Raw genomic sequence first — 14,102 nt, 5'->3', positions numbered from 1 at the left:
ATCCTGTAATAATAATAATAATAATAATAATAATAATAATAATAATAATAATAACAACAACTTTCGGAGAATTAAAAGGATATGGAACATGAAAAACCTCAATATAATATCAATTCTATGAGAAATCTAGAAAAACTTGAAAAATCGAAATCAAAAGAAAACTGGCAATAATGAAAACAGCTGAATTTTTTGAGAAAATCCTCAAACGCTAAGCAGCTACATGGAAGTTGCGATGAAAATAGAAGGAAAATATAGAAAGAAAATCACTCGAACGAAAGAGGAAGAAAATCACTCGAACGAAAGAGAAAGAAAATCATTCGAACGAAAGAGAAAGAAAATCACTCGAACGAAAGAGAACTAAAATTTCCAGAAATTTATAAACTGGCAAAGGGGATAAAAAAATTGATTAGAAAAACTGGACACATAGAAGAGCTTATTGCAACCCAATTCGACAGACGACCCATCTTCCTTACTAGTGAAAAATCAATGATAAACGACTGTTGTGAAAACGCAAAATCATTTGCAATGGTTATAAAAAAAAAGTGGAAAAATCAAAGGAAACTTGTTGACACTCAGATTCCGGGGAACCTCACTGGTTATTTTCAATGAGCAATCACTGATGGAGACCAGTGTGAAAACTCCTAGTGAATTAATAATAATTAAAATGTTGTTCATTAAAATTAAATAGAAACTGGGTTTCCAAGATCTAACTAAACATGTTAATGTAAGTTGTTAGTTTTATGCATCTTTTTAACTAAGACAGACTCATCTCTGGAAATCAAATACTTTTTGTGCATGCGTAAACGTTATTATGCTAGAAATTCTGTAGTTATCGCCCTTTATACGGGTGAACAGAGTTACAATGTCATGCTAGGGTTCAGTTCAAATACGTTTATCTAAAATAGATGCTATATATTTTGACCTTAAATCAGACAAACGGAACCGAAGCAGTTAAATCTGACTGACCGTGTTCCACTACACCATAGAAAGAGAGTTATGATCCGCCTCTGTCCCTGATGCACCATCAGAGTAGATATTTTATTTATCTCGATCTGCATAAGAAATTAATAACAAAAATAAATTATTGATCTCTGAAGACAGATATTTTATGAAATGGTCGACACAAATGTAGGAAAGATTAACCGATGCTGGCAATCTCATACGGAATGTATTTCCTAATGTTATTTGTAAGGCTTTTAAATTACTTTTTATGGACAAATGATTTACAGAAAGCATTGAATAAATAACTAAGACTTTCGTCAATCAATCAGCCAGGTCGAGAATGCCACTCAGATTATTATACGTTGTTCTTTTATGGAACTGTCATTTGAATCTTCTGATGTCTGATGACATATATGTGTACGACAATTATAGATGTATTACGAGCTTATGATATCTGGAACAAAGAAGCTTCTGGTTTTCATGTAGAGTGATCTCACTCTGTCGGTGTTGTCACTTTCTCTGCTGAATTATCTGTTTTCTTTTATGTTTACCAAAGGAAATACAGGAATTTGACAAAGCAATGGAAACAAGGTGATTTTTGTTTGTTTTTTGTTTGTTTGTTTGTTTGTTTTTTAGCTAGACCTTTCTATATGCCGTGCGCTCTTTCTTTGTTCATATAAATTAACAGGGTTGTACTATCAAGTGTGTGGGCGTGACTTTTTGCTACAGACCGGCGGTTATTAACTATATAGGTACTGACTTTAGACTGAAGCTACGCAGAAGCACTTTGAGATTCATCACATTGTACTGCGTGCATGGTGACCAATCGTGTACACCCCGGAAGCCTATCTCGAAAACGTTATACCCCCTGCAAGAATGACATTTAAAATATGTGTTACTAGGTGATGTCCTCATCCACAATTGGTAAGAAATGCTAACTATAACTGTAAAACACTCCCCGTTTCATATTCTTTAAAAAATTGGTGTCATTAAAATCTATATTAATAGTTTGTTGGAACTTTTATTAAACTTCCATATATTATCTTAATAATTCCTATCTCAGTTAAAGATTCAATACAGTTCTGAAGATGGCGTATTAAGACTTCTCTATAGAATTTCATACACAACTTTGAAACAGGAGTTTTAGAATTACCAGTGGTTTAAAATCATTTTCCTTTAAAATGTCCGTCTAAAAGTGAAGGCTTGACTATTGAGGTTGTTGGTTGGTTGGTTGTTTTACGGCATATCAACTCTTTTTGGGTTATTTAATGCCGAATCCAAAGATTTTGAAGAATTTTTTTTTTAATAGAATATATTTGTTGTTTTCACGTCGGTTTCTATTTAACCCATAGTTGGGACCCTAACAGGTACTACCACTCCGGGTCAGAGTGGACCTGGGAGCAATGGTAATTAAAGGGTGGCTCCACACTCCCCAAAGCCCGCAATCTGGGGCCTCACCACTGGATATAGTTTAAGGTCATATCCAGGACCCCCACTGAAGGACTTTTACCCTTTGCAGGGGGGAAGTCGGCGTATTCTAATGCCCCACCGACTGGGCCATGACTATTGAGGTAATGTTTTCACAATTATATTTGTATGTCTATGAATTTCCAACCTGTACTCTATAATAACTACTTTTGTATTCATTTAGTTAGTTTCTTCTGACTACTGTTAGTGACTAAACAGAGAAGGTATTTTCACTAGCCCGTAAACCGATCAGAGGACATAAGATAGCACATTACAAGTTAAACAACCTGAAATTAATTCGGAAAGAAATCCCACTTCTCTAAATAAAAAGAAAAAGAAATGAATGGTCGATGTGTTTTTCTTTAGGTTATTAGAAATTATAACAATAAATAAATAAAAAAAACTACTCATGTAATTTTATTATTGTATATGAATATTAGTGGGGACCCTTGCAACGCATAATCTTTCCCATCACGTTTGACAGAGATTGTATACTAGTATAAATAGAAGTAGCCAACCATCTTACCATTCTCATCAATTCTTCGAAGCATCGTATCAGCGGCCTCCCTCATTGTCACGATGTTTTGAATAGCTTTTGGTAGATAACCCTGGGCAACATTGCGGTGGTGATCGACATCTGCAAATAACGATGAAATGAAAATCGATTAATCCGCATCGCCAGAATAACATTTTCAGACTCATATAATGATAAAATAAAAGGAATAAACTTTCAACAAAATGTCCACGTGTTATTCCATACATTAATGAAGCAACCAAAACCAGTAAAAGATTGGTAAAATAAAAGGACACGAGCATGTAAATGACAGAGTACGTAAACAGGTACTGACATGATGTAAAAGGTTAAGTAGTTATGTTTTGAAATCTGCGAGGAGAAAGAAGAACTGAACAAAGATGTTACCCTCCCCCATGGATATTGTTCTGTCCCACCAACAAGAAGTGTGTGGCTCAGTGATTAATTACACAGACTAGCAACGTGGGTATATCAAGTTCGAATCTACTCCACTCCAAAGAAACACTTTCACTTAGGTGGAGTGAAATCCTCCAATTGGTTCCTCCCCTAAGTGCTTTTCTAGAAAGAATTCTAACTAGAAAAATATAGAAAGGGAGTTATGATCTGCCTATGTCCCTGATGCACCATCAAAGTAGATATTTTATTTATCTCGAGCTGCATAAGAAATTATTAACAAAAATAAATTATTGATCTCTGAAGACAGATATTTTATGAAATGGTCGACAAAAATGCAGGAAAGATTAACCGATGCTGGCAATCTCATACGGAATGTATTTCCTAATGTTATTTGTAAGGCTTTTAAATTACTTTTTATGGACAAATGATTTACAGAAAGCATTGAATAAATAACTAAGACTTTCGTCAATCAATCAGCCAGGTCGAGAATGCCACTCAGATTATTATACGTTGTTCTTTTATGGAACTGTCATTTGAATCTCCGATAGCTGATAACATATATGTGTACGACAATTATAGATGTATTACGTGATTATGTTATCTGGAATGAATGACAAAAATAATCGCCTGATTCATACGAAATGAATGAACGATTCTCAGCACAGCACACCGGAACACATGCTCAACAACAAATATAAAAGTTGTAATCAATTATAACTTTTGAGTTGACCAATTATTTATGCTTTATAAGAACAAGGGATATCGAAGAATACGTTTGCCACTATATTAGTCGTTACATGCCTTTTTGGAAGTCAGCTGAACTTGAAGACATGTAATTCGAAACAAGTCAAATCAGGTGTGTAGAATTTCTGTAAAAAATAATGCATTAAAGAGTTCAGCAAATTTTTTTCATTTTCAAAGCGATACAGATATGCCGTAGAAAGTACGTTAATTGCAGTAACTGGGACGAACGTACGTTAATTGCATTAACTGGGACGTTAAAGTACGTTAATTGCAGTAAGTGGGACGAACGTACGTTAATTGCATTAACTGGGACGAACAAAGCTAGACTTACAGGCACAATAAGACGATGTCAGTTTATTTTTGTGAAGTACTACAAAAATAAACCGATATCTTCTATTGCCTGTTTGTTTTAACACAACACAGAAAGCTGGTATTCAGCATGTGTGTGTGTATTTATGACTGAAATTATAATACTATAAAATTTGAATAAAAAATCTCATTAAAACATATCGATCTATATACGATTGCAAGTTATGATATTTTAGAAGTACGCAACTGTAAAAGTGAATCGTTGTAAAAAGGACCAGGCAGAGTATACATTAATAAGACAGTATCTTGCACGATCCGAGATCGAATCTTACGCAAGTCTAAACAACTTTTATTTGACTTGATACATGTTTTAAATTTGAAGAAATTTATGTTATATAATAACACAACATGGATTACATATTTTTTACATGTGTATTCGACATTTATTCAAAGTAAATTATTTTCGATTAAAAACATTATCACTAATTTTTCTGTCAATGAAAGCAATACTTTAATAAGTTCATCAAAATTACTGATAATTTCCTGCAAATAATAAGCGTATTTTTCCAAGAGATTTCGTAAATAGATTTCTTTGTGTGAATGGTTATTCCAAACGTAATGCCTCCTATTTTTTATTACGCCTTGATCGATCAGATGATGCAGAAATGCCTCATTGAATTCCTCTATGCAGAATAATTGAACAGGTCAACATTCATCGACGCTTGTTGAACGTTTGCGAGGCAGATACAGTTGATGTCAGCATAGTTAGAAGATGGGTTTGTTGATTTCAGAGTGCCGACAGAGATGTGAGTGACATAACACTCTCCGCAATTATACGCAATAGAAAACACTGTCCGCTTCGACTTTTTCATCTGCGCTGATGAGCAAGTTACGGCGGGAGGTGACAGTGGTCTCGTGATTAACGATAAGGATTGACGACCTGGGGGTTCCAAGTTCGAATCCAGTTCATTCAACAAACTCATTTTCACTTAGGATGTTAGCAACCTGCTCGTAGTCCCTCCCGTAAATCTCTGATGTCTTTCTAGAAAGAATTCTAACAATAAGAATATCGAAAAAACCAATGAAAACAATCTTTTGGTTCATATGATGATGATGATGATGACGACGACGATGACGACACTGACGGTGACTGAATGCGTACAGAGTTGAATGGGAGTGTCAGTGCACTGGGAATGTTGTTGTCATCATTAGGATATAGCAAAGTATGTACTATATGGGTTCCCAGAATGCTCACGCAGGACCATAAGGACCACCGACGTGAATATTTTTCTAGTAAGAATTCTTTGTCTACTGTTTTTCACCTTCTAACTGTACTGACACCCACATTCATCTCTGAACACATTTCATTCACAATTATATATATATATATATATATATATATATATATATATATATATATATATATATATACACTAACATTCGTAAGACGTCTTTCTAGAAAGAATTATAATTTTAAAAATATACCGGGGAAACCAATGCCAACGATAGAATCTTCGGATTCGTGCGATATGATGATGAATGACCATGGTCGCGCGTAGCAATTGCTTTAAAGATAACAGAAACGATAAAAAAAAAAGAATGGGTGCTTTGATATACGTATCATCATTTAGAAATTCGTTTCCTTATGGTAACATTAATGAATTAATTCAAGCAACAGAGTAGATTGTTAGTGTCTGTCAGCCATATATTTTAGGAAATAATTGTTTGTGGGAATCTTTAAGAGAAGTAAAATAGTTTATATTTATTCACGTATCAAATGTTTATTTTAATTTATTAGAAACGTTAACATATCTTATAATACCTGAGAACAGTTTTATAATAACGGATAATAAATTCTTATTTTGGAGGAAAAATGTGTCTAATATAACAATGGATTCTAATGGGTCGCATAATCAAACCTGTAGTAGGTTGTTATGTTGCATCGTTCGGTGGTAGTACTCAGTATTCGACCAAAGTTAAAGGAACCTATTAAAAATATTAATTATCAAGAAAGTGACATTCACACACATGAATACACGTGAATATACTCCCACACGCTCACACAACAATTTACTGTTGCGATTAATTCAGATATCGTAAATGACAATCTTCTGCTTCGAAGCAAAGTTCGATATTTAAATCTAATATTCCAAGTCTAGCAACTATATCATATAGAAACTATAGATTTAATAATATAATCATGTTATTAACTTTTGGGGTTAAATTTATATCTACTTAAACTAAAATGAGAAAGCTTAAAAAACTCAGTGCCATGTAATGCAAACAATGAGAGTGCTTAAAGTCGGCGACCTTGTGTCAGACTGTTTTATTAAAAGAATAAAAATGAACGCTGTGATATTGAAATGGGATGCGAACATTGGGTAATCGAACGATGAAAGAACACCAGTTGACACATAAAACGCGCATGTGTTAACAATTAGGATTTTAAAGTGTTTGTCTTTTGTTTTTCAAAACACTAGGCAGATCGAACCTTGAAATTCATAAGCTGCTTTACATTTGCTACAAACCAATGATTAGATATTTTTATATACTATTTATATGATAATATTACAATGAGGTATCAATTATTATTATTATTTAGCAATAATGGGTCCGATTGATTCGTTTATCCCATGCGAGGGGGTTGAATAGAAAATTCTCATCTGACAACACCACGTATATGTATTTTAGTTTTACTTTTATTTGCGATTTTTGGTCAAACACGCCAAAGAAGAAATACATTGGAATTAAACAGTAAAGAATGAGAAAATAGATATAATCCTAATCATCTTAGAAACGATCATTGTGGATCTTGAATTGTTGGGACTGAAATTCACAATGTTATAAAGTTATCTGGCTCAACTAACTCTATACTAGCTCTGCTTGATCTGAATGTCCAATCATTGAGCTGATTTTAATACCTTCAGTATGGAAGTATTGAATGTCATAATTTCATTCTAGCTTCTTTTACCTTTTAACTGTTGTATTTTTCTTTTAACATTATAATTTGATTAACCCCGGGATACGTTCTTTTCGGGTTACGACGTGGAATACGATATTCTTCCGGCCCCTGGTTACGGTATTTTCCCCGCCTTACCGTGTCGTTTATAATGTTATTTGATTATATGCATGTATACTGTACTGTATTTTGTTAATAATTTTTAATATGTACTGTATAAAATTTTGCTTAGCCCCCCCCCATACAGTAATTTCACCTGACGATCCCAACACCGGAACGGATTAATGCCGTATCCTGGGGTTCTACTCTATATTGTATATAAAAATTATGTATGCTTATGCGCTTATATATTTGTAGATATCGGATTCACTTCTAAAAATGTAGATGATAATTATGCATTTCGGAATATATCTGCTACGCATATGGGATGATAATATAAGCTATAAATTTCATTTCATTTTGTTCAATACAAAGGGTGAACAGAGAAGTGGGAATCCGTTGTGAAAATTCAAATACTTCGAATGTTTTTTGAAATTTTAACAGGTATTATCAATTATTAAATATTGTCCAGTGTTCATTTCATTTTTAGTATTTTAGAGTTTTATGAGACCTAATACGGACACAGCCTCCCATTTGAAAAGTCAAATATTTCAGATTTGCGTTAACTATAACTCAATAAAGATTTCATTTAGCGACTTCTGCCACAATAATTAAATATAATATCTTTACGTAATATTTTGAAAACAAAAATAATCTGATAAATATTATAATATTTCTAATTTAATAATGTATTATATTATTAAATATTTCTAATTTAATAAAGTAGTTCTACTATGCGACTTTAAAATTGTTCCACCCCCCTGACATATAAAAATGGCGACATGCTAATATGAAGTATATGCTTGGTTAATGGACAAAATTTTACTAAATAAATGCTTGCACGGATTTTTCGTATCTATTATGTTTAACTCGATTTATTCTCTTCTAAAACAAAATACTTGCTTTGCTATTCATCTTTCTACGTTTCTTCTAAGGTCAGTTAATTACTGCATTTAACTGAATTTCTGACCAATCCGAATAAAGATAACAATAAGAGAGTCATTACCCGTACGTTTCGTACCAAAGTAGAAATTATAATAATCATTGTAATGTTACCATGACACAAAGATCAGTGACACGATTTTGTCACCGCCCTCTCAAAGCAGAAAAATATGACGAAGAGCCGTGATTATAGAGTAAAACTTGCGAGTGGACGGCTGAGCGATCTGACTAGCGGACAGCATGCCGACAACAGTGATCGCCCTTTTCTCAACCACTAACGTCACCTATGTCTTCATTCCATAATACTTACGCATAATCTCTGATTCATCTACCTATTCTCATCTGACAACACCACGTGATTACTTTCAAACCTGCGGGCCGGTACGGTAATTTAAACGAAGCTATTACCAGTTAGAGATTGCTATAATGAAAGGCTGATGATATCTTCAAACCCATGACCAACAGAAGGTAGACTACCTCGCCGGTGGAATTTAAATGATGTTATGTGTGTGTGTATGTATGTTTATCAACCGTATGTGCGGACACTATTAGTTTGTTCATGTGATTAATGTCTGTTTCGTAGAGAAGAGGTCGGTGAAATATTGTAATGGTTGATGTAACGAGATAAGCTAGCTGGCATCATCCCCATCTCGTTCTTCGCGACCAAAATATTTAATGTACTCCGTATACGGCGATATCATGTCGAAACATTGGTTTTCGTTGGATCACCTAATTAAGCGACGTTGAGCCTGGTCAGTACTTAGTACTGATGGGATGATTCCAAACTTTTTCCCGATTCCGATATGATTATCGATTCTGCTTAAAATTTCAGATTCCTATATAATTTCCGATTCGATTCTTTTGAAATCTCTCAATATTTATCTATATAGTTGTTTTGTTTTGTTGTTGTTGTTTTTTTTTTCAGGGGCGTCTGATTATGGTAAATATGCATGTAATATCTGCATATATTTTCGAAACGTAAATACATACAATAAATTTGGCTATGGCGATCTATAGATTTTAAAATCTGTAAATATTTATCACGTTATCATTAGCATGATCAATAGAAAATTAAGTTTTAAAAAAAGACAAAAATAAAGTTAAAAAATCGTTATAACATCGACAAACGGACACAAAATGTTCGATTCTGATACCCTAAAAGTTACGATTCTTACGATTTCCGATTCCGATTAATCGTCCCGACACTAGTACTTATATAGTTGAATATTTGCAAATAGCAGGTGCTATACGTTTTTAAGAGGAAGTAGTTGTATGAGATACTTTTGATACCCGACTCTCTATACTTACTAGAGCAACCATCCTATGAGAAGAAAAACGTCCCATGACACCTGTTCTTCTCCGTAACATTCGTGTAGGTTGATTAACATAATTTCCTCTAACCAGATTCGGATAATGCTGAATCATAAGAACTGCGGTTAAAGATTGAGCAACCTATAAACTATTCATTACAAGACAGTCTTTCATATTGATATCTATTGTTGAGATTTAAGGAAAACAGTCTCTATTTGCTTGCTCCAAAGCTCGGTTTTTAATGTGAAGAAAACATCGCTACCAAAAACGCGCACTCGGGATTAGTACTAAATAAAACTTATACTTGTGTAGAAAGATCTGTGAACACCGATCAAAGACAGAGCAGGTAATATTATTTAATTTCAGTCAGAACCCTGTTTATTTTAAAGAACATTTGTGTCCCGGCTTTTTATGATTGAATATTAAAACAATGCATAGGATAATCTTATGTTTGTGTGTTCGTTTATTTTGTTTCGCGACATGTCAACTTAGGGGTTACTTAATTCCGATTATGAGTAGTCATATGAAAAAAATAGGTATGTTGAGAAAAATCTATAAATTAAAAAAACATATTCTAGATTATACATACCAAACATGCAGTCTGAGAGCCATGTACGTCCCACTGCAAACTTATTTATAGTTTGTCGAGGCGATTTTAAGAAAATGTGAGTCTATAAAGGAAAATGTCAAACTATGACGAGTCCAAGAAGTAGTGAGAATTTCTTATCTATCCTTGCTTTTATATTCTAAATCATACAATTTCAAAATTACTCACTTGTCATCTCTGATAAAACTCGAAACTGCATAAAATTTCTAAGTGTCAAGTTTCGTGACAAACATGAAAAGTATCTGCATATTTGATCATAAATGTCTATTTTGAACTATTGTAATTTATGCGCATTGTATTTATCATTGTGTCCGTCAAATACAAGTGAACCATGTTTGTTGTCTTTTAAACGTTTGTACAATTGAAGTAAAGATTGTATTTATGTGCATGTAAATTTCTTTCGTTATATTCTTTTGTTAAAATACGTGTATGTCTTTGCGTTCTTGAATATAACAAAACTATTTCATGTTTGTACGGCATAATCACGTTGATACACCGGTTCTCGCTAGATCACCGAAGTTAAGCAACGTTGAGCCTGGCCTCTACCAAATGGGTGACCATTTGGGAAGGTTAGGCTGTATGTCCCTTCTGGAAATGTTGGGCGTGGGGCCAGCACCCTCACCCTGTAAAAAGAATTCCTCGCTACGAACACATCTACAAAAGTTGTAGATGGCCTATGCCCCTCCAAGGGCTATTGATGGATGGATTGCATGTTTCTAAACTAAAAAGATAAATATATTGCAATAATTTTTAAACGATTTCAATTGTACTTTAAGGAGTGCGACCCTTATGACAACACAAACTTGGTACTATGGCCTTCTGGGGACTGTTGTAGATATTGCAGGTCCAGTATTTGAGAAGATTAAAAACTGCAAAACTTTGGATTACATACCAATGTCAAATATTGGGTGAGTAAACTCATCTATCTTCTATCTATATAAATAAAATGAACTCATTTTTTCTCGTCTTATTTTGACATTAATAGGATTAAAAATCAAGATATTTCATGCAAATATAATATGCACAAACGGCAGAACAATATCTGAGGTGTGTTATATGCTTATTATTTCTCAAATTCCTCGATAATCTTAGATTTCTATACTTTTTCTGCTGAGAAGTCACGGCCAAAATCGGTTAAGATCAATGGAAGTGGTAAAATATTTTCTCTCTAATAAATTCCTCCTCCCCCTGCCACCACTTAACACCGTTTGGGGATCGTTCACAAAGAACAGTTGAGAAGAGAACACCGGTTTGGCTTCGTAGTTCTTTCATGTGAAGTTATTTAAAATCACTAAACTAAGCTGCAGTGCTCTGTGGCGTAGTGGTAAGCGTGCTGGACAATTCACATTAAATTTTCACGTTCGCGCCGACCTACCGTAGTCGTTTTTTTTTTTCCTAAACAACTGGAATGGACTTTTCTTGGTGGCCGAACTGTTAACGTTGCAGATGTTTTGTTTTTTTTTTCACACTTTATTTTCCTACTTTTACTCATGATTCCGGGTTTGATCCTTCCTACTTACCTACCATAACATTTTTTAAAACTCCCCCCCCCCGTCCCGGAAACAAACACTCGGGCAACGCCGGGTACCCCCGCTAGTTAATATATAAAACGATTATCTGTGAAAAACAGGAAATGAAAGTTTAGTCAGGATCGATTTGCTGAATTGGTTAGGATGAATAGACTGTGAGAGTTAATAGAAACGGATGTGGCATCTAAGTTGGTTTCTTTGACAGATGCCACGAGTGAACACAAGAAAGCGCGATGAGCAGGGTAGATATGATTAACCAGTGATTTTCGATCTCTCTATCACTTGCTTACAGAGCAATGATTTGAAACGAATATCCAATTGCATCAACCACAATTTGTATTTAATGTTGTCTTGACAGTTAGTTTAAGAGTAAATAAAGAACTATTTTAGGACGATTCAGTGTGGAATATCACAGATTGACACGTGTAACAACAAGGAACTAACAACGTATAGGCAGTATTCGTGAATTTTCAAGTGTTTCTGTAACAATGACGAATCTTATGGTGTAATTTATTTCAAACTAGCCTGGTTGCCCGGCGTTGCCCGGGTGTTTGGAGGTGTGTGTTGAGCAAAATAAAAAAGTGGTAGTAGGCAGGCCGGCTTGGACCCGTACCGGGAATGAGGAAAAGAACGTAAAAAAAGAAACGTGATGTCTTTGCCGTTGCGGCCATCGCAAAACTGGAAGTGACGAAGGTTTAAATTAATATATTCTAAAATTCATAAGGATCGGTTAATGAAAACATGAAATTATAGAAATAAACTTTATATATATATATATATATATATATATATATATATATATATATATATATATATATATATATGTGCACAATTCCAATATTAACATTTCCAATATATATATATACTGTATGTCGATGACTAAAATATATTTTATAAAGCTCCCCTCTTCGGTAGAGCACTCTCGTAAATTATCTTACTCGCTACTTAATTTAGCTGAAATAATGCGAAGCTCGCGATTTGTTTACAAACAAAACGTTTGAGCCCTCTACGAGTGGCGGACGGATGTTTATTTAAATAGGCATTCGGACAGTTTAATTTCGGCCACCGATTCCGTAGTCAGGGGGTAGGACTGCCGACTGTCATCACGACGGTTCTAGGTTCGATCCTCGGCTTGGGAGAGGTGTTAGTCTAGCGGCACTGATGAGTTGTGAAACAACGAAACAGGTCTGTATGTCGATGACTAAAATATATTTTATAAAGCTCCCCTCTTCGGTAGAGCACTCTCGTAAATTATCTTACTCGCTACTTAATTTAGCTGAAATAATGCGAAGCTCGCGATTTGTTTACAAACAAAACGTTTGAGCCCTCTACGAGTGGCGGACGGATGTTTATTTAAATAGGCATTCGGACAGTTTAATTTCGGCCACCGATTCCGTAGTCAGGGGGTAGGACTGCCGACTGTCATCACGACGGTTCTAGGTTCGATCCTCGGCTTGGGAGAGGTGTTAGTCTAGCGGCACTGATGAGTTGTGAAACAACGAAACAGGTCTGTATGTCGATGACTAAAATATATTTTATAAAGCTCCCCTCTTCGGTAGAGCACTCTCGTAAATTATCTTACTCGCTACTTAATTTAGCTGAAATAATGCGAAGCTCGCGATTTGTTTACAAACAAAACGTTTGAGCCCTCTACGAGTGGCGGACGGATGTTTATTTAAATAGGCATTCGGACAGTTTAATTTCGGCCATCGATTCCGTAGTCAGGGGGTAGGACTGCCGACTGTCATCACGACGGTTCTAGGTTCGATCCTCGGCTTGGGAGAGGTGTTAGTCTAGCGGCACTGATGAGTTGTGAAACAACGTAACAGGTCTGTATGTCGATGACTAAAATATATTTTATATATATATATATATATATATATATATATATATAAGTGTGAAATGTTTATAATCCGGAAGGGATAGAAACAGAGAGGCATTAAACTTTTACTTTTTTTAACTTGGTTTCATATAATTTTACTTTCGAATTCATATTCCAACTTATAACATCGTGGATTGGGTTAAGTCATAAGTAATATGAATCTAAAATTTATTAATGTTTTTAGCATTCCATACGAGTCGAAAGCACGCCATCGACTCTCAGTCCGGCAGTATCACGTAATAGAATAGCTGCCATGCACTGGCGAGTTGAGGTATTTTTTCTGTTCAGTCATAGAAAGTTTACTTTCCTAGTCCTTGCCTTATCTCTAATCGTTTGAGGCTGAAGGGCTGCTCGGGTATGCTTTGTGTAGCCAGAATGCACTA

The 14,102-nt window shown here is 34.7% G+C and overlaps 1 protein-coding gene across 2 annotated transcripts in view; it reads right to left on the bottom strand.

Moving 5' to 3' along the window:
* The window catches only part of LOC145245251 (uncharacterized), a 260,099-nt gene that overhangs the window by 69,909 nt on the left and 176,088 nt on the right, over positions 1–14,102 (bottom strand). For both annotated transcript variants that reach the window (XM_080107156.1, XM_080107155.1), the window contains exons 4-5: positions 2,936–3,046; positions 1–3 (exon numbers count right to left, since the gene is read on the bottom strand). The exon at positions 1–3 is cut by the window's left edge and continues 63 nt beyond it. In XM_080107156.1, the coding sequence (XP_079963282.1) occupies positions 1–3; positions 2,936–2,981 (49 nt within the window). In that variant the 5' untranslated portion in view covers positions 2,982–3,046. The remainder of the gene's footprint in view (positions 4–2,935; positions 3,047–14,102) is intronic.

This window comes from Euprymna scolopes, chromosome 1, assembly GCF_053919585.1.
Source record: "Euprymna scolopes isolate OS-2025 chromosome 1, ASM5391958v1, whole genome shotgun sequence".
NCBI classification, from domain to species: Eukaryota; Metazoa; Mollusca; class Cephalopoda; order Sepiida; family Sepiolidae; genus Euprymna; species Euprymna scolopes.
The sequence above is the reverse complement of the archived record's forward strand: the minus strand, read 5'-3'. Positions and strand labels throughout refer to the sequence as shown.